Genomic DNA, 26,897 nt, shown 5'->3' with positions numbered 1-26,897 from the left:
AAACCTTTCTTACTCCTCCTCAGGGCCTAAGGAATTTTTTTTTCTTTTTTAACTTCATTTCCAGGCAAGGGAGCTGAGACAGGAGATTATGCATGAGGTTATGCTGTAAGGGCCCATCTGCTGCTGCCAGTGGGCTCTGCCTGTCCACAGTGCCTGGCAGCCTGTCTCTTCCAGCTGGGCTCAAAGACGAGCTGTTCCCATCTCCACCATCCAGCACACCCAGAGTAAAAGCACTGCAGGCCAGGGGGCACAATGTAGTCATAGTAGATACGCTTGCCGCAGACATCTCTCGGCTTCAGTTTCCCCTGCATGAAAGATATCTTTGGGGGCGACCCCTTCTTGCTATCAGAAGGTCTTTCAGACAAAAACACCATCATGGGGAAGGTCAAATTCAGAAAAGCATCTTCCATCCCTGCTCCCCAACCTCCCCGACTCAGAGCAGCTCCCCACCCTCTGCTCACCCACAGGTCACCTTTACGCTTGATGTCAGGTGTGAAGCAATCAGCCCTGTATTTCGTATTGCAGGGTGGGAGTGCAAAAGAAATGTTTAATTTATCACTGGCTCCAGGAACTGGGAGGAAAAAATAATAATAATAAAAATTCTGTCTCGAGCACCTAGAACATATTATTTACAGCCCCAAACTTTCACAACAATTTGAATGCAAAGCAGGATGGGCTGTATTTATAGCACGATGTCCCAATTGCAAAGGAAGGCGTCTGTGAGAAAAACAGCACTTTCCTTTAAACAGCTCACTGAGAAAACTGGAAGATGCGTTGCTTTCCCAGGGAGGCTGCGCACTGCATATTTGCAGGTACCCAGGCAGAGAGAACAAAAGCAGATAAAAACGGGAGGGCGTTGGCAGCCCCCACCAGCAGAGCTGGGCAGCTTTCCTTTCATTTAAAATAACATTTCTATTGATTTTCATGCAGGTCCCCATGAGGCTGGGAAGCAGGCTGATGCCACCAAGACGAGGCACCTGGGGAGCAAGCCCTTGGTGGCCCTGACCTGCACTGCTTCCACCCTGAGCCCCGAGGTTGGGGTTAGAGACACCCAGCTGACTCAGTTTCCCCACTTCCAGGAACAGAAACAGCCTTTCTTTCCTTGGGACTGAGATGATTAATGAGCAGCTGAGGAGAGCTTTGAAGATGAAAAATCTCCCCGCTGTCCCAGGGATTAATCATGATATAATATAATGCATGTTCCATAGCGCTGTGGTGACTTAATTACCTACAGTCACCAAAATGATTTTCCTCCCGTGCCTCCCAGGAGAAATGGTCCCCCCTTTTTTTGAGCCCCAAAGCCGCAGCCCAGATTCTCGGCAGCGAATCAAAGCTTCCTGTAGCCACAGAGAAGCTGAAGGCTTTCAGGGAGTGAGAAACAAAAGACCTCAAGGAGAGACAGACTCCGATCTCAGAAGGCAGGGTGGGGTGGGGTGGGGTGGGGGGTGGAGGGGATGAGGGGGATGAGTGGGTAGGCACAGAAGTGGCTCTTCCTTTGTCACTTAAAGAATTTATCGGTTTCCTTCAAATCACTGAAGGTGTCCTTGGTCCCTCACACAGGTGCAGTGGGGGTGGGTAGCGAGGACACAGGACTCTGGGCTATTCACAGGGTTAAGCCCTCTCCCCTCCAGCTGAGTTGTTCAGGCTCAGGACCTACTACCAGCCTCTGTCCTCAGCCCTGGCCAGCAGGGCAGCGGACTGTCCCCATTGACCCTTCCTGAGGTGGTGACCATTGCGTGTCCACTCTTGCTTACCTGAAGGCTTGTCATTGGACCCCTATAGGGTCAAAGCCTGTACAGTTTAGTTTATATTGTCAACTTGACACTGAGTCACCCACGAAGAGGGAACCTCAAGTGAGGAATTGCCTCTAACAGACTGGCCTGTGTCCATCTGTGGGACCGTTTTTGATTGCTAATTGGTGGAGGAGGGCCCAGACCACTGTGTGTAAGAAATCTGGCTGATGGCGAGCAGGTGTGAACAAGCCGGGGAAACAGTGTCTCTCCGCGGTCTCTACTTCAAGCTCCTGCTTTGAGTTCCTGCCGTGACTGATCAATCCTCAATAATGGGCTGTGACCTGTAAGCTGAAATTGTGCCTCTCCTCCCGATATTGTTTTTGGTCATGGTGTTTGTCACAGCAACAGAAATGGAAGTAGAACACAGCCCTTTATCATCTGTGAAGGATGCGCCTGCATCAACCCGGGCACACGGGAGCTGGCATGCTCGGATTAGGAAGCTCAGTGAGCCTGAGACAGGCTGGGACTTCGCCTTGTGGTCATCTACATTGGTTACTTTGACCGCACTAGGACTCTAATTCCTGACAGAAACAACTTGAAGGACGAAGGATTGGTTTCCGTCCATCATGGCAGTAGTGACTCAGTTTGTGGCAGTGGGAGCTTGTGGTGGAACTGCTCACATCACAGACGACAGATGACCAGGCAGGAACTGAGAACACACCCAAGAACCTGCATCTGGTGACCCGCTTCTGCCAGCCAGGCCTCACCTCCTAAAGGTCACGTCACTTCCAGGAACAGGGCCACCAACTGGGGACATTCCACGTTGACTTCATGGCACCACTCTTTAATTCAAATTGGCACGTGGAGGGATCTGACACTTCACAGTGTCCTGGCCACCAGATTAGGGGCATTTGGATGCCTTTCAAAAACTAGATGAAGTATATTTTATGTATTATATTTGGCCTTTGAAAGAATAGACCCCACTGCAGAGAGTTTGGAAAGCAACTGTAACACAGACAAGAGGGAGAGTCACCCTGGCCTGTGGACACCTGGCAACACTTTTCCTGGTGCAGAAGCAGAAAGCCTCTGAAAGAGGAGAAATGGGCTCATACCTGCCCATTTGCTGTGTGCCTTCTGGCCATCTACACACCCTCTCTGAGCTTTGCTCTTCCATCTGCAGAACAGAGCTGAGGCAGATGTAAGGACAGATGTGCTCCTGGGATAAGAACACATGCTAGTGCTTGGGCTGTGGCTCAGCTGTCACCTTGTCAATGTCTGTCTCAGCTCCTCTCAGTGGGGGCACTCTGTCCCTTTCTGTCTTCTCATTCCACTTTATCTTTCTGCAAGCATTGATCTCCACCCAGCACAGTGCACACCCTGTGTTTGCCTCTGCTGCTACCCCCTACTCAGGAGGAGGTCAGGAGTCCCTGAAGGGGACCCGCTGACTGTGCTCAAAGCTCTGTCTCTGAACCCAGGCCCAGGGTTAGTGCTCAGTCCATGTGTAGAATAGTCCAGCAAAGAGGACAGGAGCATGGGGGGGGGGGGCTCCATTGGAGGGGTACCTGGGTCACAGCAGAGAAACTCATGCACAGGAAGTGGCAGAGGGTCCTGGTGGTATGGCTGGTGGACGTTGCCTGCTCTGGCGCTGCTGAGATGCCCATCCCCACGGGTGCATGCGTGGTGGCAGCAGGAAGTCCTTTCTCTCTGCCGTAGAAAGACCAAGGTCATGGGGAATAGAGTCTCTCTGCCTAGACAACCCTGCTTGGGTCTGTGATGGATGCAGCAGCCAACACTGTTGGAGAGAAGCCACCAGCCCGAGGCGAAGGGCTTACAGCTATTTGGAGCTCAGCTGTGACTGGAGAATCATATCCCACCCTGCTCCTGAGTCCCCATCTGGGACCAAGATGCCTCTGGAGGGTAGGATTAGTCTTAGCATCTTCTGAACCATTTTGGAAGCTCTCACAGCTGACCATGGTGTGCTCAGTGTTCTAGTAAGAGCAACCCTGCCAGCATCCTGTCCCCAGCTGCAGCCACTGAGCCAAGCAGGAAACCCAAGTCGACCCTACCCCGGACCAGGGCCTTCTTAGTATATCAATGGGAAGTCCTTAGTTCTGGTTATGTTTCCAGAGTCTGAGACTGGTCTGGCTCTCAGAACCAGCCAGGTCCACAGTTCAGAGCCTCATCTGCGCAGCCAGGTCACATCCAATCATGCCTTCCACCCTCAGTGCCATGGGGTTCCTCTAGACTCACTGCAGTGGCTATAACTGCCATTTGTGCTTCTCCCCAACAAGCCAGGGGTGGGTGTGGGTGTGTGTTGTGAAGACAACGGCCCAAACAGAGCCACTGTCCCTATCTGGAATCAGGTGACTGGATGCAGGCAAGGCTTAGTTACCACCAAACAAGACCTACCCGAACTTTAGTTTCCTGAGTCATTTTCAGGGTGAAAGGACCTCTTTGGACAAATCTTCATCCATCCATCCACCCACTAATCTATTTATCTACCCATCTGTCTGTCCAACATCCATCAGTCCATCCTTTGACCTATCTACCCACTTATCCATCTATCCACCTTCCTCTCTATCCACTCAACTACCCATCCACTTATCCACTCATCCATCCATGCATTTATCTACCTACCTACCAATGTATCTGTCCATCCATCCATCCATTTACCCACCCATCCACCTACCCATTCATTATCCATTTATCTACCTCCTCACTCATCTACCTATCTGCCCTAGTTAGGGTTTCTATACCTGTGATAAAACACTATCACCAAAAGCAATTTGGGGAGGAAAGGGTTTATTTCAGTTTAAAACTCTCAGGCCACACTCCATTACAGAGGGAAGTCAGGGCAGGAATTCCAGGTAGGACTCTGGAGACAGGAATGGATGCAGAAGCCATGGAGTAACGCTGCTTACTGAGTTTGCTCCTCAGGGCTTGCTCAGTCTGCTTTCTTATACACCACCCAGGATCACTAGCCCAGGAGTGGAACAGCCCACAGTGAGCTGGGCCTTCCCACATCAACCATCAGTCAAGGAAAGCACCATAGCTTTGCCTAAAGGCCAATCTGGTAAAGGCATTTTCTCAATTGAGATTTCTTCTTCTCAGATGACTTTAGCCTGTCTCAGGTTTACATGAAAAACTAGCCAGCACACTGTTCATCCACCCATCTATCTATCCACCCACTCACCTGTCCATCTGTCTATCCATTCGCCCACTTACTTATTCACCCACCCACCAACACAGCCACCCACACTTCCACTTACCCATCTATTTGACCACCCACCCATCCACCGTTCCAATACTCACCTGACCAACCATCTGTCCCCCCACATTTCTACCCACCTATCAATCTACCTGTCCCAATCAACCACTTAATCCCTGGTGGTCATATGCTCACGCAGCTCAAGGTTCGCTGCTCATAGGTAGATTAGGTCCCAGATGGGTGGATTCAGAGGGCAAGGTGCAGCATGCCCTCCCTCAGGAACGATGGCAGGAGAGGAGCAGCTACGTGGGTGGACAAGACAGAAGGACAAGTAGCAGTTAGCAGGCAATGACAGAGCACATAAGAAAGCCCATGGAGGTCTGCAGGAGGCATCTGAACCTGCAGGAGGCTTAGGCTGGTACTTGTGATGGGAGTGAGGTGAGACACTGGGATAGGACAAGGCTGGAGAAAGAGAAGACACAGGCCTGGAGGCTGGGGCAGTGGGGAAGGTCTGAGTCTGTTGAATGGCCTTAACAGGCTAGTGTGGAAGGGGTCTGCTCAGAGGCACAACAGCACACTTTTCTCTCTGGTCCTGGTTGTGTGCTGGGGCTCGGGGCTCACACAGGGACCTTCTGGGCTGCAGCTCCATGGCGTGATGGAGCTCCAACTGGGAGGTAGCGTGTGAGGGGAGGCTTGGAGTCCTTGAAGATGGAGGAGGAACGTCAACATCTGCAGCTGAGTAAGTGGACTCAAACTGGGTGTGGGCTGAGGGGAGGGGCTGTGTGGGGTCTTCCTCTCCCTTGTGGCTGAGGCGGCTAAAGATCAGGACAGGCAGGGGAGGCTCCGCTGCCTGATCCAAAACCAGCTCCAAGTTGTTCTGGTTTTGGAAACTTCTAGTAGCCGGGAACATCAGCTTTCCAGGTCTGCAGCACACGATGCCCATAGATCCCGCAGTATCACACCACTAAGATTGGGAATTAGAGGCCCAGAGGAGCAGGCTGGTACCCTAAGGGCTCCTTGCGTCGTTTCTGGTGGTGACAGCCTTTGCTTTGATGCCCAGGTAGAAGAGTGACAGCCGGGTGAAGAATGCCACCCCTAGGCTAGTATCCACAAGGCTAGCTGTGGCAAAGCACAGAGCACAGCTGACCCCTGGCATCAGGGAGCATGTGGTACGGTGAGCAGAGAATCCTTCCCTGGGCAGACCTAGCATTTGCCAACAACCCTGAGCTGCCCCTGCCTGACTCCCCCTCTTATCATGTCCATTGCGGTCATGTCCAGGTCAGGCACTCAGTGTTACCCTTGCTCCCAGGATGGCAGTCTGGCCTCCGGAAGGTCAGAAAGGGAATCTTAGAGGGAGGGTGGGGTGATGACTTCTACCACTGGCCCAAATCTTGGGACACTCCTTTTTGCTGGAGCTGAACCTGACCCCTGCTTTAGGAACAAGTCAGTGCACATTGGAAGATGGGCTTGGAGGTCTTCCAAAATCCACAGTGCACCTAGCAGAAGGCTCTTCTCCATCTTTTGGTGTTTGGGAGAAGAAGGGGGAGAGGTACTAGACAGAGAGCCAGCGACAGTGACATTCCCTGATTTAAGAGGCTATCTCCTTGGTTCGATTGTCCATTTGGACTCGTGTTCAAAGGGAAGGAAGTTCAAAGCAGCCCCTTCCATACAGGATGAGGTACTAGTCCCTATATGAGCTGGAACAGAGGCTAATTTGAGAGATGAGCCTCACACAGGGAGTCTTACCTAGGGACAGAGGGCTAGACCAGCCTGTGTGACCTCTTTGGGTAGTCTCTAATCCTTGAATCAGAAGAATGATGGACACCTCTCCCTGCGGGTTAAAGAAGGGCATTTGCTTATGGGTACCACCCTGATCCCTCACTGAACACTACTCACTCTTAAGTCACTAAGGATATGCTTTACATCAAAGATGGTTGAAAAGTGTATCTAGATGTCTCCTGCTGGGGGTCACTGGCCTGCAGCAACTAATGGTGTTGAGATTTTCCTGTCCCTACACAGGTTCAGGAGAGTGTCTTAGTAAGGGTTACTATTTCTGTGATGAAATACCATGACCAAAGCAACTTGGGGAGGAAAGGGTTTATTTCACTCACACTTCATTATCACTGCTCATTATCCATATCACTGCTCATCAGCGAAAGTAGTGAGGGTAGGATCCTGGAGGCAGGAGCTGATGCAGAGGTCGTGGAGAGGTACTGGCTCAGCCTGCTATCCTATAGAACCCAGAACTACTAGGCCAGGGATAGAACCTCCCACAGTATGCTGTGCCCTCACCCATCAACCACTAATTAAGAAAATGCTTTATAGGCCTTATAAGCCTGCCTACAACCAGATCTTATGGAGACATTTTCTTAATTGAGGTCCCCTCCTCTCAGATGATTGCAGCTTGTGCCAAGATGACCCATAAAACTAGCCAGTACAGGCAGAGCCAGCCCCAAGTTCTCCACCATGCTTCCAGGGGTCATGGGGTCCTCCTCCTCAATCATTACTGCAAGCCACTGGGGTGATTCAGGAGCCGATGAGGCCCCAGCCCCCCACTCAGTGGGAAAGGAAGACAAGCTCTCCAGATGGCAACTGTTGGTGCACAGGAGCTACACAACCTCCCTGCCTTCCTCAGGACTTTGTGTAGAGAGATGTGGTTGCAGTGACGGCACTGTGTGTAGCTCTCCCTCCGCCAGTAACAGGGCACGCCCACAGTCCAGTGCTTGGAAAGAGGAACCTGTCACCAGTTGGCACGTGGCTGGCATACACCAGCAATTTCCCAAGGGCATTTCAGCTAAGCTACCAGTTAGAACAAAGATCTGGGTTCTGTTGAGGAAACCACAGGGCGGACCACGGCCCAGTTTCAGTTCTCCTTTGCTGGTCCTTTTGAAATGTTGGTTGTTGAAAGAGTTTGTGGAGAAATTGCAACAATGAAGTGCTTGGAAAAGAAGCAATAACTTGCTTGTCCAACTCACTAATCAGGTTTGGAAATTCCTAGATGGACTCTTGAGAAGAAAGAAAGGTTGATCATGGTTTGTGCGGGACTGAAGGATTTCCTAGATTAAGAAAATCTCAACCAGTGGGTCAGCCTTCTCCAGTGTAAGCGTTGCCTTCCCCACAAAGCTTCCACAGACGTGCTGACCGGCTAATCGGAGCCTTCTCTGTTTTTGTTGGTTTGTTTTTAACCCTACAGTGCCTCCAATTCACAGGACAGGACAGAGACCACATCAGGTACTCTGACTTGCAGAGAACATGTCTCTAAAGAGCCTTGGCAGGGACTGTGTTTCTTTTTTTCTTTCTTTTTTTTCTTTTCTTTTCTTTTTGGTTTTTTGAGACAGGGTTTCTCTGTGTAGCTTTGCGCCTTTCCTGGATCTCTCTCTGTAGACCAGGCTGGCCTCGAACTCACAAAGATCCACCTGCGTCTGCCTCCCAAGTGCTGGGATTAAAGGCATGCGCCACCACTGCCCGGCGATGGGATTGTGTTTCTATGTGTGTGTGCACACCTGTGCGTTCATGAGCCTGCAAGCCCACCCACCTGTCCCCAGAATGACAGGGCCAGGGTGCTGGGAGGCTGGAAGGAACACCACGTGGCTAGGCCTATGCCATAGCCTGTGTTCCACTCCACAGGGCAAAGAGCCAGCACCTCAGAGATGATTACAGGGAGGAAGGAGGCAGAGGAAAAGGCATTTACATACCATAAATGTTTAATTTCACCAGTGTTTCTCCCATACCGTGCATACTGGGATGAGTTTTACATTCTGTCCATGTCCAAGTACCCTTCAGCAAGGTTAATCCTGTCCTAATGCGAGTTTAAAAATTAAATCTACTTTGGTGAACAAATGTCCTGTGCGGCCTCATCCCATTCTTTTACCCAGAGTAAATATGTTTGTGCTGTGACTCTAAAAACTGAGCTCCAGGGCAGATGGCACACAAGGTCCACACAGCTCCAAGCTCTCGGTCCCTGATTCCACTGTGCTCGGCTCATGCATTATATATGAAAGCCCCGTTCCACTCCCGCCACAGTGCAGGCATGCGGGCAGAGACCTGTCAGCGTGCTTAAATCAAGAGCAAAGCGGATTGTGTTCTGGGCCCCGGGAACAAAAGGCTGTAGATGGATTTGGGGCTTTAAGAATGACTAGGTTAACTCAGGTGGGGACATACTCTTGGATTTTTCTAGTTTGTTCACAAGCTTTAAAAACACAGAGAACCAAGCAAGAACAATCACAAAGACAGAACGAAACCCCAGGAGAGTGGCAGCCTCGCCTGCCTGAAGTGCCGTGCTTGTGCTTTAGAAGGTGAGCGTGACCTTCATCCCTGGCAGAGCTGAAGAGGCTATCATGAGATCCGTTTGCTCCATACTGTCCTAGGGCTTGTAGACTCAATTAAGACATTAAAAATAGGACTCGGGGAGCAGAGTTCCTCCACGGTGCTCTGTCTTTGTTTGTATATTCACGAGCAGCCCAGGGCGGACTCCCTGCATCCTAGGGATGCAGAAACGGTGTGAGGAGATCCCATGCCTCAGGAGATATAAATTCCAATTTTCTGTGACACAGACTATTATGCCGCAAGTACTGGTCATCTGTCTTCGGGTGCCTGGCAGGTGCTTTGTGCCCTGTTTTTATCTCTGGGAAATTAAAACAGGCCGTGGGTGAGGAATGCTTCCTGCTGAGCCCCAGGTGACTCTGTCTCATGGCCCCCGGGCTGACCTCCGCAACCACCACTGGGAGTTTTGCTTCAGGCTGGCATTGCCTGATACCCCCTCCCTCACACCCTCTGTGCCCCACCCCCACCCCAGGGCTGCCGAGCTCTTCCCAGTACTACACAGCTGGGAGGTGGCTTTCTAGAGACAGGGTCTCAGGGCATGGGCTCCTAACAAAGGAAGGTCAAAGAAGGGGTGCTGATAAGAGGGAGGGGAGAAGAGGAGGGGGAGAAGGGAGGGGGAGGAGAAGAGGAAGAAGGCAGAAGGCAAGGACTCCTCCCACCCTGTAATCCTGGACGAAAGACAACACTCCCTTCAAGTCTCCAGTATTGGAACTGGGAAGATGGCTTAGTCAGCAAAGGGCTTACTTGTAAGTATGAGGACCCAGAATCCACGGGAGAGAGAGAGAGAGAGAGAGAGAGAGAGAGAGAGAGAGTTGGGTATTGTGCCACATGCTTATAATCCCAACATAACGGAGATGAAGACCAGTGGATCCCTGGGGCTCACTAGCCAGTCAGCCTAACCTACCAGGAAAGCTTCCAGCAAAATCCAAGGTGGTGCCCAGCAAAGTGGCCCAGTGGGTGGGTAAAGGTACTTGCCACCAAGTAGGACAACCTGACGTCAACCCTAGACCCACTAGGTAGAAGGAGAGGATCAGCCAATGTCCACAGTTGTCTTCCGACCTCCATAGGAACAGCACGGCATGTGAGTGCAGACACATGCACATATGCACTTACACCACACACAGACACACACAGACACACACACACACACATACACACATACACACACACACACACACACCAAGTAAAACAACCAAACAAAAGCTGGGCATTGTGTGCATGTCTTTAATCCCAGCACTCAGGAGTCAGAGACAGGTGGATCTCTGAGTTTGAGGTCTGCCTAGTCTACAAATCAAGCTCCAGGCTGGCCAGAGTACATAGTGAGTCAGACCCTGTCTCAAAACAAAGAAACAAAAAGCAAACCAAACAAACAAATAAGAAATGCAAAGCAAGGTGAACAGTGAGTGAGGAATAACAGCAGGACCTTACTTCCGGCCTCTACATGTCCCTGAATACTTGTGCACACGTACCTGAACATACATGAACACACACACATGTCTACAGTGTTTAAGGACTCCAACTTGTGTTCCTGGGTCTGAGGGAGGCCTTTTAATCCACTTCTTCAGTCCCTTTATTCTTTGACAACTTTATTAAGAGACTCCACACGCCACAGAATTCACCCGTTTGAAGTGTTCAAGTTGGTAGGGTTTTGTATTTTTTAGAGTCATGTGCTGTCAGCACATTCTATAATTCCATAATAATCTAGAAAATGTTCCTCACCTGAAAGGCAAACCCCAGACCCATTCTCCGGACTCCCTGTCTTCTGCCCCAGGCTCTGACAACCACTGTGTACATTCTCTGTGAACCTGCCCGTTCTGAGGGGCTTATACAGTATGGGTTGGCTCTCTCCTGGAAGCTCATCCACAGTGTGATACAAGCCAGAACGTCCTTCCTCTGTATGGCCGATGGCATCCTCACGGGATGGCTTGTGTTCTGTTTGCTCACTCACCAGCTGAGGGACATGTACCCACTTTTGGGCCCTCGTGACCTTACAGTGACAAATGTGTGGACATGCACATCCCTACTACTCTTAAGTCTTCACCCAGGAGCCCAAGTTCTGGGTCATCTGACAACTCTGAGTGTTTCCCACAGCAGCTGCTTGCCATGTGCCCACTTCCTGGACTCCTGACTGCTGTGTCTGTCTGCAGAGGCAAAGGAGAAGAGGGTGGCATGCAGAGCCCTCAGGGCTCTCCCTAGGACCCCACCAGGAAGATCTCAGTGGGGTGGAGGCAGCCAGGCTTGAGGACCTCTGAGATAAAGGGTCCTCAGTCCGGACAATGGAACAGAAAGATCTCACAATTTTTAGTGGCGTATCCCCAGAGCCAGGCCCCAGCATATAGGAGACTGTGGAGGGAAGGAAGGATAGGGAAGTTGGCTACTCAAGAACCTGGGGGTGGAGGAGGGCCAATTAAATCCACAGGCAGGAAGGATGGGGTGAGTGGCCCATGGCTGAGGAGAAAGGACCCCACAGGTATAGACACAAGACCTATCTCCTTCACAAATGGGGACTGTCCCAAACGGGGTGCGAGAGGAGGAGCTTCAGCCCTTTTTCTTGCTCTCTGAACTTGGCAGATTCCTCTGTACCACAGAAGGGTTGAAGGCGGATGTCCTCACAGAAACTTAACACAGCCCTGCCCGGCTTCCAGGGGCCTTTTGTCAAGTGCCATGCTCCAGGTCCCTCAGGGAGGCAGGACTCCCGCTTATCTCTCTACTTCACCACTAACCACACTCTTTAATCCCACTGCTCAGGCTCCTCCCTACTCCTGAACTTTGTACAAACACAATTCAATTACAAACGTTCTCTCTCTCTCTCTCTCTCTCTCTCTCTCTCTCTCTCTCTCTCTCTCTCTCTCTCTCCGTGTGTGTGTGTGTGTGTGTGTGTGTGTGTGTGTGTGTGTGTGTGTATGTGTGTGGTGTGCACGCATGCATATGTGTGCATGTGATATATGTACATGTTTACATGTGCTTGTGTGTGTGCATGTGTGTAGAGGCTAGAGGTCCTCCTCAATGTCTCTCCACCTCACTTTTTGAGAGAGGGTTGCAGATGCATCCCACCAAAATTGGCTTTTATGTAGATGCTAGGGATCTGAACTGAGATCCTCATACTTGTTCAGCAAGCCCAATAGCCTGTGCCCAGCATTCTTTTAATCCTAGCTTCTTCCATTTAGTGCTTGGTTGTCTGTGAATTCCAGCATGCTTCTGCAGAAGCTGTGATGGCTTTATGTCCCTGCCGGACAGGCTTCCCCAGTATGAACTCCCTGCAGGGTCCTGTCCTTTCTGCAGCAGGTGGATCTTTTGTCCTTTTAGTGTGTCCCAGCATCTTCCTGCTGAGCTCAAGTGAGCTACCTGAGGCTGGATGCTGAGTTCACTGGTCACAGAGAATTGTGGACACGGTGCCAAGAGGCTTTCAGATGTGTTTGTACCATGTACACCCTCTGTGATAATGGGCGAGCTCACCAAATCCCTGTGTAGTTTGCTTCTTTGGAAAGGTTCTCCTCCTAGATTGAATGGATGGTAGTGTCTCTTGGACGATGGTGTCTCGTGGATGGTGGTGTCTCGTGGTTTTAAGTACTTCTCTGGTCACAGTGCTGTGTGTGCTTTGCTGTTTCTATTGGAACGAAGTATCCATGTTTATAAGCATCTCTTGAGGTCACTGCTCCGCTTTCCATGGGAGAGTAGCTCGCAGGAAGCCCTCTTACGACAATGCAAGCCCTCTGACATGCATGCATTCACATGTTTTAAGTTTGTTTCCCCCACACTTTGGTGTATTTTGAAAAACAAATGTTATTCACCATGGTTCACACCATTTTTTAAACTTCCCCTTTGTGCCTGGCAGTTTTCTTTTCCATATAAGACATCAATGGGGCTGTTTGATAACTTATAATACGATCTAAAGCCGCTAGGTTTTACCATTCATGTTGGGGTTTACAGCTCTCCCAATATTAATTTCATTTGCACGATTGAAGTAAACTCTCATTTCTTGTTTTTCTATACACATAGTTGTTTGTGGCATTTATTCAAAGTTTTCATTGCTTGTTTCTCCGTGGAGCCACCACTGGCACAGATCAAAATCAGGATACCCCCTGCTTTGTTTCGGGAAACGTTGCTGGTCCTACTGCCCGACTTTGTAGCCCTGAGCCAGCAGCACACTGTCTGAGTTACTGCTGCTTTGGTGGGGGAGGTTTTGGTGCCTGGCAGAGCAGACCAGGGTCTCTTGGTCCTGCTCAGGAGTGTCATGGGTTTTCTGTATGTTTTAAACCCATCTTGTCCAGTGTCATGCTGGGGTGGGGGGAGTTAACTGATATGTATAGTGGATATGTAGCTCACTCAGGGGACAAGCTGCATGGGCATCCTGACCCATGAATACAGAACAGACTTCCATGAACACAGATCTCCAAGATCCTGGTCTTGTGTTCGGACTCTGGATTCCTATCTCAGAGGATGCTTTCAGGCACTCACGGTTAGGGTGTAGCTTTGGCACCTGTGGCCTCTGTGTTCCGTGTTCTGGGTTCTCTTTTCTGGTTCTTGGACCTGTTGTTTTCCTCCTTTCGAGCGTGGTTGTCTTCCATCCCTTTCTGACATTTACACACACACACACACACACACACACACACACACACACACACACACAAACTTTATAGAAATCTTGTGAAGCCCACAACGCTGCTTTCTCCTCTAAAAAGGTTTCTGCCAACAGCCAGTGGCACAGGCAACCTGGGGAGACCTGACAATGTTTCTAGAACTGAGCTTTTCCCGGCACACACCTCCTCGGAGGCAGTCTACAGGAGTGCTGAGGGCTAGCTCGCTCTGCTTCTAGGGTGGAGCCCTTCTGGATCCCAAACCCAGACTCTTCCTGGTCCTTGACACTTACCTTTGACCTTTAACACTGCACAGTTGTCTAGCAGCTTTTGAGTTTGGCACATTCTCACGGGGGGGGAAAAAAGCCTTAAGATTTATGTTCCTGGGGCATAGCAGCTGTAGCTGGGCCTCCATACAAGCGTGTGACCTTTTGCTGTTTGTCCCCAGCAGGACAGACAGTCCTGAATGCCAGAGGTCAGTGGTTCCCATGCAGCCAAATTTAAAGTATTTGACTGTGACAGAATCTGCTGTATTTGTCTCTTGTATGTTACTGACAGACCACAGACCAGGTGATCCATAAATAACAGGTTTGTTTGGGCTCACGGCTCCAGGCATGCAGATTCCAGGGTCTGCATCTGGTGATGGCTGTCTTGCTGGCAGTGTGACACAGGTCCCCAGTGAAAGGCAGGAATACTTGTGTGTGTTTACGTATATGTGTTTGTGGGCATGCATGAATATATATAAAATGCATATATTATGAATATAACATGTATATATGAACATGCATGTAATATGAATATATGTGTATGTATTACTGTGTACACGTGTGCATGTACATATGTGCACACATACATGTGCTCATGCATGTGTGTGCACATGCATGAAGGTATATATACACACATGTGCAAACATGTGGGTGTATGGATATGCTCATGTATGTGTCCTGGTTCTCTCTCTTCCTATAGAGCCACCAGGACTGACTATGGAGTTTACTCCTTGACAGCTTTACTGTGTGGTTTGAATGGGATGTTCCCCAACAGTCTCAGGCATTTGGATACTCAGTCCCCAGCTGGTGGAGCTGTTTGGGAGGGATTAGGAGGTGTGGCCTTGCTGGAGGAAGCGTGCCACTGGGGGTGAGCTTTGAGGTTTCAAATCCTCATGTTATCCTCAGTGCCTCTCTGTTTCCTGCTTGCTATTTGAGATGTGCGCTCTCAACTGCTGCTCCAGCCGCCTGCCGCCTCTGGTCCACCATTACGGGCTCTAACCTTCTGGAATGGTAAGCCCTGAATAAATGGAATAAATGCTTTCCTCTATTAGTTGTCTTGGTCTCGGTGTTTTATCACAGCAACAGAAAAGTAACCACCACACTTACCTAGTCCTAACCGCCCCCGAGGCCCGACCTCCAAACACTGCAGTGGAATTAGTTCCTACACTCTTCAAACATGGCATCTACACTCTTCATCGCCACAGCCACACCTCAGCAGCATTCCCCTGCTGCATGACTGCACTGGTGACATCTCCCTGGGGCCTGTGCAGAAGGAGCAGTGCCAACAGAGGCAGCTGGCATAGGGGGTCCAAAGCCTTATTCCCTCTCTCTGTCTTGACCGAACCCCAGGTGAATATCCATCCACCACCTAGTTGGCACAAAGAAGCTTGCCTGGCGAGCCTCAGCCCTGTCCTTCCTGGGTCAGGAGCGCTTGGAGACTCAGAAAAAAAAAAAAAGCCTGCATATGCTTTCTCCACAGTGCAGTCTTGAGCTGTGCACCACACTCGGTAACGGTACTCCTGTATGCATCCCATATTTTTCTAGACTTCTTATCTGTCTGTCCCTGTGTCTATCCCCCTGGCACAAGCAGTATGGCTAGGATCTACTCTGCACAGTGGCCAGAAAAACAGCTGTCCCTTGAAACCCCGTCCTGCTATTCTCTGACGACATCAGATGCCCACACCATTCAGCTGAACAGCTACTGTCAGCTTAGCCTGAGCATGCAGGGTACAGAGCGCCAAAGATAGAATTTATCCTGAAGGCAGGGAGACAGGCGTGGAGGAGCAAGAGGTGTCCTCACCCGCGGGTGTGATGAACAGCCTCCGACGCACTGGATCTCACACAGAGTTGAGCCCAGTGTCCGATCCTTGCAGGCTGTGAGACCTACCTGTAGTTCTCTACCTGTAAACACCAGGCAAGTTCTTCTATGTTGGTGGTGGTAATGACAAGGTACAAGCAGTGCTTTGGGGTTTCACGGGTGCTTGGGACGTCTTTTCCCTTCCACATCAAATCCCCAGTGACCAGATTACTTCTGTCTGTCCTGTGGACTGGCTTCCGGAATTCTCCCTAACCACATGATTTAGAGACTGATGGGAAATGAGAAAGGTATGTGGGGTTATGCTTAACTTAAGCCAACGGGGCAAGTCCTTTGCAAATAGAGGTGACCCTGGGCTGGGCTCAGATGCCTCTGCAGGGGAAGTTAGCCTTGGGAGGCCTCACTGGAAGAACAGACATACCCTCAGGACAGTTTCAGGCCTCTTGTGCAACCATGGGCCTCCAGGAAGTGATTGTCTCCTGGGGATTGGGACACTGGAGCCCAAGGAGGGGAGCTGGGGTTCCTGCCTTATAAGAGCAGAGCGCTCCTGCACAGCTATGAAGAAGGGTGGGAGCTTTGCACTTACCATGGCTCCGGGACCTGCTGCCCTATTCATCTTGACCCTGCTCATCAAAGGCCTGATCACTCCTGCTGCTGACACCTGCCCAGGTGAGATGGACTCGAAGTCCTTGAAAGCAGGGAACTACCCACTCATTGCCCATTTAATGTCCCTGTGCCCACCTCTTCTGAGAAGCCCCTGGTTAGCTCAGTGTCACCCTCTGAAGACAGACTCTGAGTGACCAGCACCAGGTCGGGTGGAGATTTCATGGGCTTGTGCCTGCTGACCCCGAGGCCTGCAGTCTGACCCCGGGAGCTTCGCAGATGAAGACGACACCGACATTTTCTACCTTCTTAGGGAGTTCAGAGAGAAATGTTAGGAGCCTCTAATCTGGTGGCTGACACATCCCCTTGATAACTTTGGTGAAAATGTACCCCACAGTCCTGTATGGTACATATAGGCAAGGATTTGGGGTTGGGAATATCCCTGATTGGCTCTGTCCACCCTGGGGATATTGCTCCTAAGCACAGGACAGCTGTCCTAGGCGGTAGCATGATTAGAGAGGGGACTCAGGTAGCAGCAAGGCACAGCCCACCCCAGGGAAAAGAGGCAGCAGGAAAACTGGGTGGGAAAAACCTGAGAGGCTTCAACCCTGCACACAGAACTACAGGCAATGGAGGAAAGACGGGAGCCGGAGAGGTGGTCCTCCCCACCGAGGAGCACACCAAAGACAGTCTCTGGTCACCGAGCTGAAACCCGCCCTGTTCTGATATCCCAAGAGTTCTGCAAGGGTGTGCACTTATCAAGTCACAGCTTAGCAATATTTTAAACAATGTAGCAACTTCTGTTTGGTTCCAGCTGTGCCTTGAGACATGCACATCCGCTCTCTAGAAGACCTCTTCCAGCCCAGTCATTCCCTGGTCAATCGTCAAGACTGAGAGAAAATGTTACATTGACAGAATTTCTTAGCAAGATTGATTACTGTTTTTCAGAAACAATAACCATTTATGAAGCTCTCTCTAAATGCCAGAATGGCAAGACTTTAGTTTTCTAAAGTCATTCTCAAATTGAGTCCCTACCACACCCCTATTCTTTAAGAAACCATACTTTTAAATGTGTATGGATGTTTTGCCTGTATATATGTCTGTTGTACCACTTGCATGCCTGGTGCCTGCAAAGGCCAGAAGATCCTCTGGAACTGGAATTACAGACAGTTGTGAGCTGCCATGTGGGTGGTGGGAACCAAACCTGGGTCCTCTGCAAGAGCAAGTGCTATTAACCACTGAGCCATCTCTCCAGTTCCTACAACCACTTGGGGCTGAGAGACAGAGACTCAGGGGCCTTAGGTGATCTGTCAAAGGACCACAACACTGGTACCTGGAGGGCTCATTCTTGAGCAGGCTCCTTCCACCCACCAGGCAGGACTCTATCCTGCATTTCCCTCTCAGCTGCCCAGCTCCCCAGGGCAAGGACAGACCTAGTTTCCATCAAGGGAAGACCTAAATTCTGCCCCATCTCTGCAGAGGAGGCTGGTGATTCTGGCTGCAGCCGTCTACCCATGTCTGACGTGGCTGAGCTGGCAGTTGCCCTCAGGGCAGGTGGCCCAAGATGGTCCTACTGATCGATGCTTGTGTTGTTCTGCAGAAGTGAAAGTCCTGGATCTGGATGGTTCCAACAAACTCACCATCCTTCGAGGCTGCCCTGGTGGGCCCGGAGCTGTGGGGCCCAAGGGAGAAGCAGGGGCCAAAGGAGATAGAGGTGTGTACTGGGGAAGGGGGGCACATGGAAGGCACAGCGGTGGGGGAGGGGCCCTGAGTCTGGTCTTCTGGACTTGGGTGACCACCTCAGGCCCTCCTTGATTCCAAGTCTTGCACTGGGTATGTTGGCACAATGGCCAATGACAGAAACCGGGTCCAATCAGTCTGAAAATATCCAGGAGGGCTTCTCTGGACCATTTTAGGTGCTCCAGGCATGCTTTGAAGCCCTGCCTCTTGGTCCCTTACAGATGTCTGCTTCACTTGGTCACTAGGACACATCTAGGCACTAGATACTTTCACATCCTCACCTGAAAGGTGGGCTGTCACTTTCTTCTTCACCTGCCTCTGATGATCGAGGACCAGTTCCTCCCTGAGTTGGCCCTCCTGAGAGAGTGGGGCAGCCTCCATCTGGGATCTGCTTCAGAGTATGGCCCCTAGAGCCCTGAACCTTAGCACTTGTGGGGACCTCAAGCACACTTGTTCTCCCCAAATGGGAGACAGTGGTGGTGCCTATGTTTCCTGAGTCAGACTTAGATGCTCTGAGGTTCGGCAGCAGAACTGCCCAGGGGAGCCCCATGTCTGAAGGTACCCCAGGCGGAGCCTGGTGGTGATCTGGTGGGGACAGGACAAACCTGGACACCTCTATGATACCCCTAGAAGATGCTAGGCTTAAAGCTAATGTGAGTTGCCCCAAGACAAGTCCCACTTGCCTGCTCACTTCTGTGGTCCCATTAGGAGAGGAGACTTCTGTCCCCAGAGCCTTGCTGAGGGACTTTGGGGGAAGAGGTTATCCCATGGCCAGGATGGGACAGCAAGCATCGAGGGAGGGGTGTTGACCTCTTGCTTTGGACTCTACTTCCATATAACTAAGTTGCTACTTCTGTGCATTGCTGAATTGACCCAAAGTGGGAACTAGTGTGCCCGGGTGCTTTGCAGGGTCAGTTTCCCTGAAGTGATGTTGCTTGTGGGTGACTTGCCCCCACTTTACCCTGGGTATTCTTGAGGAGAGAGGGATAAGAAAATATTAGGTAGAAAGAGAGAGACCTTGAAGACGAGAAGAAAGACAGAAACACAGGATAGCTTCGGGAAGACCTGGGTCAATATCCAACGGCCCAGAACTTTATTCAAAAGGGCTTTTTATAATAAGACAAAAGACCCACCTCTTGCTAGATACAGCCAAGTGTAGACCCTTCCAAACACCTGGTAACCACACCCATGGTCAAATCATCCCCTTATGCAGGCCTGCTGGGTAAAGCAAGCTCAGATTCTCTGGCCCTGAGCAATTTGGGCCTCTACAGTTGCTTCTCCTGTAGAGGATGAACAAGTCCACTCTGTTCTTCAGCATCCCTGACAACGGAAGCCTGGAGTCCTCAAGCTGCTGCAGACACCAGCAATGCTGTGCTAGGGGCCAGTGTGGCTCCCGAGACCAGGATCTGCCAGGAGGACCTTGTGACTGCCTCATAGCTTCTGTTGAGCCAGGGAACATCTTAGTTGGGTTTCTATTGCTGCAATATAACATCATGACCAAAAGCAACTTGGGAAGGAAAGGGTTTATTTCATCTCACAGCTTGTAGTCTGTCATCCAGGAAAGTCAGAGCAGGAAATTAAGGCAGGAACCAGGAGGCAGCAGGTGATGCAGAGGCCGTGAAGAAAAGCTGCTTACTGGCTTGCTCCTCAAAGCTTTCTCAGCCTGTCTTTTTGGCTCCCAGGACCACTAGCCTAGGGGTAGCACTACCCACAGTGACCTGGGCCCACCACATCAATCACTAACCAAGAAAATGTCCCCACAGGCTTGCCTGCAGGCCAGTCTGGTAGGGCCATTTTCTCAATTGGTGTTCTCTCTTTCCAAATGACTCTAGACTGTGACAAACTGACATTAAAAACTAGACAGCACAGGGTCTGAGGGCATGACACAACCATGTTCGCTTTCCCCCCTCCCCCTGTGAGGTCGCTGTGGCCCAGGCCTGGTTCACTCAGGTTGGACAAAGGAGCAAATGAGAGCTTACTGAGTGCCTGCCGGAGGCCCCGATGTCCAGCCGTGGGTTAGGCTATGCCACCCTCTGCACCCTCCCCAGCCACGGGTTAGGCTATGCCACCCTCTGCACCCTCCCCAGCTGTGGGTTAGGCTATCCTACCCTCTACGCCCTCCCCAGCTGTGGGTTAGGCTATGCCACCCTCTGCACCCTCCCCAGCCACGGGTTAGGCTATCCCACCCTCTACGCCCTCCCCAGCCACGGGTTAGGCTATCCCACCCTCTACGCCCTCCCCAGCCATGGGTTAGGCTATGCCACCCTCTGCACCCTCCACAGTGAGCCTGGCTGTAGTCCCAAAGGTCACTAAGGCCAGCATGACAGCAAAGACTGTCCACGGGGACAATGTGGACGCTTTGCTCAGAAGTATATTTGAATTTGCAGGAGAGAACGGCCTCCCTGGACACCCTGGAAAGGCAGGACCAACTGGACACAAAGGTAACAGCCTGGCAGACAGCAAGGGTGCAAAGCAGGCACCTCAATCTGTCCATGAAGACATGGAGGTTGGAGAAAGAGATGGGGAAGGATTCTGCCCTACCCCAGGCCTCAGTGTCCCTTCCTGCCAGCATCAGGGGTTGCCTGCCCCCAGTCCTGCGGGCTTCCAGCTCCCCAGCTGACCCTAAGGAGTGCCTGCCTTGGGTGACTAGCCTCATTTGGTGGGTCTCCTGATTGCTCAGATGCTCTGGGCATCAGTATCATGTTCTCTGCTTCCCCAGGAGACCGAGGAGAGAAGGGAGTACAAGGAGAGAAGGGAGTACGTGGAGAGAAAGGTGAGTCCATGTATTGTGTCTTGGGGGTCTGCCATGCCCAGTCATACCTAGGGAGAGGGTCCTCAGTCTGAGGTCCTATTGTCTGGGCAGGGGGTAGAGTAGGGGGCAGAGACCAAGATGTTCAAACTCTGAAGACTCACATCCTAGCACCTGCCTGTGGTCTAGCTGGGTGATTAGCAAAACTGATTTGAATTCTTTTCTAATTGATGCTTATTTATTTATTTATTTATTTATTTATTTATTTATTTATTTATATTTTAATTATAAAATTCTAAGAGGCAACCTCATGTTTTCTTTACAATTGAGGGGGACCTATCTGCATTCTGAATGCCATGGACACCCCTCACTCACAAGGCCTCCTGGGAGACTCTGGCAGAGCACAGTCTAAGCATTCTGGGAGTAAGGAGGGGGCTCTCCACTTTCTTTGGTACACAAGGCCTGGACAAGGGTGCTGTCAGGGACAGCACTTACCACAGCTGCAGAGGAAAAGCCAGGCAGCTAGACCATGTACCCCAAGGGCAGGGCATAGGCGAGTCCTGGAATTACCCAGCTCATATTATAGGGGTCAATGGGGACGAAGCTGATGACCACACACTTAAGACCAGGTCTCTTCTCTCCCCACACAGGAGACACCGGGCCATCTCAGTCGTGTGCTACAGGTGACCACATCACCTACCCTGTCCCCATGTGGATATTCTCTGTCCCTACCTCCCTTTTCTGGGCCCCTGCTGTGTGACTTTGAGCTCGTTGCCTACTTTCTTTGAGCATACCTGGGTTCCAGTCCAACCTTCACTCCCTGCTTCCATCCACAGGACCTCGGGCTTGCAAGGAATTGCTCACCCTGGGCCACTTTCTTACTGGCTGGTATACCATCTACCTGCCAGATTGCAGGCCTCTGACTGTGCTGTGTGACATGGACACTGATGGCGGGGGCTGGACCGTGAGTACTGGGTTAGCCCTCAGGCACAGAACTGTCAGGACCCAAGTTCCATGGCCAACAGAAAATGAGATATGTGGATTCTCTGTCCCTTTGTACCTCAGAGGGAACCCTTCCTTCTCTGAAGATAGAGAACCAGCAGTGCTGGCCGGTGACCTGTGTGGGAAAGCCTATGTTGAAGGGGAGGACCAGATGAAGCCAGCACACTCCACTTCCTGCTGTGTGGCTTGGGACATGTGGCCTACTCTCTTAGCTGCCACTTACTTCATTGTGTGGGGTCCACAATGGCATGCTTATGGCACTAGGTTCCCAGTGTTCTGGGGATCCTGGGTTCCTGTTCTGCTTTGAGGCTTGGTCCCCCGTGCTGTAGGAAGTTTGCCTGCCTTCTTGACTTCTGCGTACACCTCCCTGTCCCAGGTCTTCCAGAGGAGGCTCGATGGCTCTGTGGACTTCTTTCGGGACTGGGCCTCATACAAGCGTGGCTTCGGCAGTCAGCTGGGGGAGTTCTGGCTGGGAAATGACAACATCCACGCCCTAACCACCCAGGGTAGGCAGTGCCAGCCAGATGGGGTAACCTTGGGACTCTGAGTCCTGAACCATGGGGCAGAAGAGTCCCAGGGTGTTAGATCACACAGCAGTGGCACCCCAGGGCATGAGATCCCTGCTGTGACCTTCCAGAAGGTGAGGATCAGGGGATAAGGGATCTCTCTAGTGTGGGCTACTGACATCTCAGGACCCAACAGAAGAGGTATGCTGGTAGTCTTGGGAACATCCCTTCTCATCTCTAGCTGTTAATTCCCCCAGAACACTTGCCTCTGGGTCCTACAGAAGTCCCTCTTGCCTCATATTTGCCATAGAGAGCAGGCTCCCCAAAGCCCTTCTCACCCCACTACGGCACATAACACTGGCTCATGGTCTGTCCTGTGATCCAATGGAAACCACATAGCCTTTGTCTCTCACTCACTGTCAGGACACCTTACTGTGTCTGCTCCTGGGCATCCAATTTTTTGGGGGGAAGAAAAGAAAAAAACTGTTCACATCCAGGTTCAGGCTACTGCATTTCAGGGCACAGCCCTCTGGGAGAATTCACAAAATTAAGCATGGCAGATCACGCCAAGGGAACGTGGCCAGTAGGTTTTCAGGTACTGCCTGTGGAACAGATGTTGGTACCTACCCAGGTGAATTCCCTAGGGCTGCCTAGTGTGAAGGCTCAAAAGCTGAGCCTTAAGAGCCTTAACACGCCCTCCCCCCGCCCTTGCAGGAACCAGTGAGCTACGAGTGGATCTTGCAGACTTCGAAGGCAAGCATAACTTTGCCAAGTACAGCTCCTTCAAGATCGAGGGAGAGGCCGAGAAATACAAGCTCGTCCTGGGAAATTTTGTTGGAGGTGGTGCTGGTGAGCAGCTTGAGGAGGGGCTGTGAGATGGCGGCTTCTGAACCAGTCCGGGAGTAGAGGGGCCTGCTTTCTATCTCCCCCGGTGGCCTTGAGCTGGGCCTATGGCTCTGAGCCTAGGGTTGCCATCTGCAAAACACTAATATCTACATCCCTATACTAGGTGAGGACCATAGATGCAGTCTGTTAGCACCCCCCAAGACTGCCCGATAGCCAGGAACTAAGGGCCCACACCCAGCTCCATTGCATAGTGAGTGGGGACCACTGACTACCATATAATGATAGAGTCAGAAGGAGATGGGCATCTCTCCATGGGTGCTAAAGCCCTGTTTCTTATAGAAAGAGCACCTTAGGGACACTGAGTTAGTCAGACCCTTTACTGTAAAGGTGAAGTGGAACATCATGGTGGAAGCTTGTGATAGAACGAAGCCTTTCATTTTAGGGCCAATGGGAAGCAAAGAAAGAGACTGAAAGGGAACACCCCTCAAAGGCATGTCTCTAGTGACCCAGTTCCTCTAACTAGGCCCTGCCTGTCACCAGCTCCCTATGGGCTACTAGGACTCTATCAGTGACTAACCCACAAATGACGCCTCAGCTCTTTTCAACCAATTACCCGAACCCCTAAACACTGCTCGAATTGCGATTGAGCCTTCAATATACAAAGCTTTGTGGGGAGAGCTCATCTCTAAACCACAGCAGCCCTCTTTCCCGAAGGACTCTGGCCCTGTGGTTTGGAAAGTCCATCTTACAAAGTACGTGTCTGGGTACAGGGAGCCGTGGGGCATGACCACACCTATTCAACCGCTGAACCCACAGCTAAGTGGGGCAGGCTGCTCTCTCGGGAGCTTTGAAGGTGACAGCTCTGAAATTCATGTACCCACTTTGCAGCATCTCACCTGGGACTTTTAGGAAAGAAAACAAAGTCTGTATGTGGGGAAACTGAGGGCGTCAGAAGCTGTGTGCCCAGCGTGGAGGTGCAATAGGGTAAACTCTGGAGGCATGACCATTTGGAGCTGACTTAGAGACAGCCAGGGCAAGAGGAAGTTAAGAGAACTCCTAGAGAGAGCTGCAGGCTGCCGTGAGGAGAGAATTGGTACTGGTGATGCTGTTCAGAGGCTCCCTGAGGGAGCAGAGAGTGTGGCTGAGGAGAGATAACAATGGCCACAGGGACTTGCTGGACCAGGAGGAGGGGGTCATATCTGGCGTTATACTCTCCCAAAGCTTGTGAAGATGGGTCCCTCACCTGGCCCTCAACTGATGAATTATCCAGCTGAGAATAGGCAAGTCACAGGCAGGAGATGGGGCCGTCTAGTGCGCGTCTAGCATCTACATGACACATGTTCTTTCTGAACAGGTGACTCCCTGACTTCCCAAAACAACCAATTTTTCACTACCAAAGACCAAGACAATGACCAGAGTTCTTCCAACTGTGCGCTGAGTTACCGTGGAGCCTGGTGGTACAGTGATTGTCACCATTCCAACCTGAATGGCCTCTACCTCAGGGGGCCCCATAAGAGCTACGCAAATGGTGTCAACTGGAAGTCGTGGGGAGGGTACAACTACAGCTACAAGGTTTCTGAGATGAAGGTGCGCCTCACCTAGCTCCCACCACAGGAAGGACCTTCCATCTTCATTACCAGCTAAGGAAGAAATGTGCCCACCCTGCCCTGCTCTGCCCTTTACCCACAGTCCACACAGCCTGTGACCTCCAGGACAGCCTTCCTCGTATACTTACATTTGCATTCCAAAGGAAGAATTGCATTCCCCAAAGCTGCTTGTTCTCTGACAGACATGTGTCTGTGGGTGTTCTGTGTGACTTTTTAGACTTTCGCCACATCTGTATCATCCAGCAGAGCTGTCTATGACCTTGACAGTCAGGAAGAGTTGGAAAGCCCATTTATAAATGCAGACCAATGCCTGCTTCCCTAGGGCCACCTGCCTCTGACCCTCAGCTCTGCCACTACCATAAGTGACCTGTCCCCATCCCAGCCCCATGTTCCCTTATAGCTCACTCACAGCAATTTACATGTCCATCAAAAGGTCACCTGGGGCTAGGAAATGTTCATAAGAGGTTGGGAGCATGCAGAACCCCTTCTGCTTGCTATGTAAATGTTTCTGTGAGCCAGCAGCTTCCCATGAATAGCAGATGTGGGGAGCACTGACCACAGGGCCAGCAGTACCTGAGGAGAAGATGAAGAGGAGCCTGCCTCACCCAGGACACATCTCCTCTCCAGAACCTCAATTCTAATTGACAGAAGTGAGTGGGAGTTTCTGGGGGAAAGGAGAGGTACTCCTCATAGACTAGGGCTAGTTTCTCCCTAGGACTCAGGGGGTCTGAGCAGGAGGAAGAGAGAGGTGGGTATGCCCCATTCAAACTAGACCATCGGCTTATGAGGCACAAAGAGGAAGGAATTAAGGGCCCAGAAGGATAGAATTCCTCTACACATTCATGTTCAGCCCTATACCTCTGCTTCAACCGACACCCACACATTTAATGGCTTAAAACAACAGGACCCATTACCTACTGTTCCCAAGATAATAAGACTTGTAGAGGTCCAGCTGGCCAAAGTCAAGACACTGGTGTGCCTTCCTCCTGATGCCTGCCATGGGGCCTGGCTCCCAGCCCCTCCAGCTTCCCGGGTACCCTGACTGCCTTTTCTGTCGTTCCTTTGTCCAGCTTTAAAGTCAGCAACAGTGTATCAGTCTGACCTACTGCTGTCTGTCACCTGGAATGGGTCTCCATTTCTGACTGGAGTTAGATAGTCTGCTTAGAAATGCCTCACAGGTCTTGGGGAGTCACACAGCCAAGTTTCTCTCTGGAAACTGTTTACAGGTTCTGGGCATCAGGCAAAAAGTCTTCAGCAGAGGACATATTACCCTGTCCACAACATCCTATTAAAAACAAACAAACAGAACTGGAGACGTACCTCAGTTTGTAGAGTGCCAGCCTAGCATGCAAGTTCTGGATTTGATTACCAGTGTTGGGTAAACTGGGTGTGGTGGTGCACACCTCTAACCCTAGTGTTCAGGGGATGGAGGCAGAAAGGTCAGAAGTTCAAGGCTATCTCAGGTTTAAAGCCAGTCTTTGATACATGAACCCCTATCTCAAGCAAATAAGCTAATAACAGCAACAAAAACCAAATGGCACAATCTAATAATAACAGTAAAAAAATATCCCAGCAGGTCAGTAAAACCTAGTATTTGGGCTTGAGATGCAGCTTGGTGGTAGAGCCCCTGACCAGTATGCACTGAGTTCGAAAGGCAGGATTGAACGAAACAAAGAAGGCATGAGATTTGAGCAAACATCTCATGAAATTGAGTCCGATGCATTTGTTAAAAAGCTCCAGATAATTTAGACTTCTAAAAACATTCTCATATTTGTAAAAAAAAAAAAAAAAAAAAGTTTCAATTTATTTATAAAATTATACCTATGAGAAAAATGCAAATCATAACAAAATGAGGTGCTAACACAGGCTGCAGCTCACTAAAGCCTCTAAATGAGCAAGGCCATGTTTAGGGGACAAGGGG

At 50.8% G+C, this 26,897-nt stretch overlaps 1 protein-coding gene across 1 annotated transcript; it reads left to right on the top strand.

Moving 5' to 3' along the window:
- Window positions 1–16,510: 16,510 nt before the first annotated feature.
- Window positions 16,511–26,284, top strand: LOC131910109 (ficolin-2). Its single transcript, XM_059262198.1, has 9 exons — window positions 16,511–16,592; window positions 18,127–18,240; window positions 20,654–20,713; window positions 21,007–21,039; window positions 21,666–21,698; window positions 21,852–21,979; window positions 22,394–22,523; window positions 23,238–23,372; window positions 24,724–26,284. The coding sequence occupies exons 1-9, from the start codon at window positions 16,511–16,513 to the stop codon at window positions 24,969–24,971; spliced, it is 963 nt and encodes a 320-aa protein (XP_059118181.1). The 3' UTR covers window positions 24,972–26,284.
- The last annotated feature ends 613 nt before the right edge of the window (window positions 26,285–26,897 follow it).

Source organism: Peromyscus eremicus, chromosome 4 (assembly GCF_949786415.1).
Source record: "Peromyscus eremicus chromosome 4, PerEre_H2_v1, whole genome shotgun sequence".
In the NCBI taxonomy this organism is placed as follows: Eukaryota; Metazoa; Chordata; class Mammalia; order Rodentia; family Cricetidae; genus Peromyscus; species Peromyscus eremicus.
The sequence above is the reverse complement of the archived record's forward strand: the minus strand, read 5'-3'. Positions and strand labels throughout refer to the sequence as shown.

Bases quoted from the DNA above. Each gene is read 5' to 3' on its own strand.
- LOC131910109 (XM_059262198.1), top strand. From the start codon at position 16,511: ATGGCTCCGGGACCTGCTGCCCTATTCATCTTGACCCTGCTCATCAAA. The intron at 18,241-20,653 runs GTGTGTACTGGG...TTGAATTTGCAG, and splicing joins AGGGGCCAAAGGAGATAGAG to GAGAGAACGGCCTCCCTGGA. The intron at 21,699-21,851 runs GTGACCACATCA...TTCCATCCACAG, and splicing joins ATCTCAGTCGTGTGCTACAG to GACCTCGGGCTTGCAAGGAA.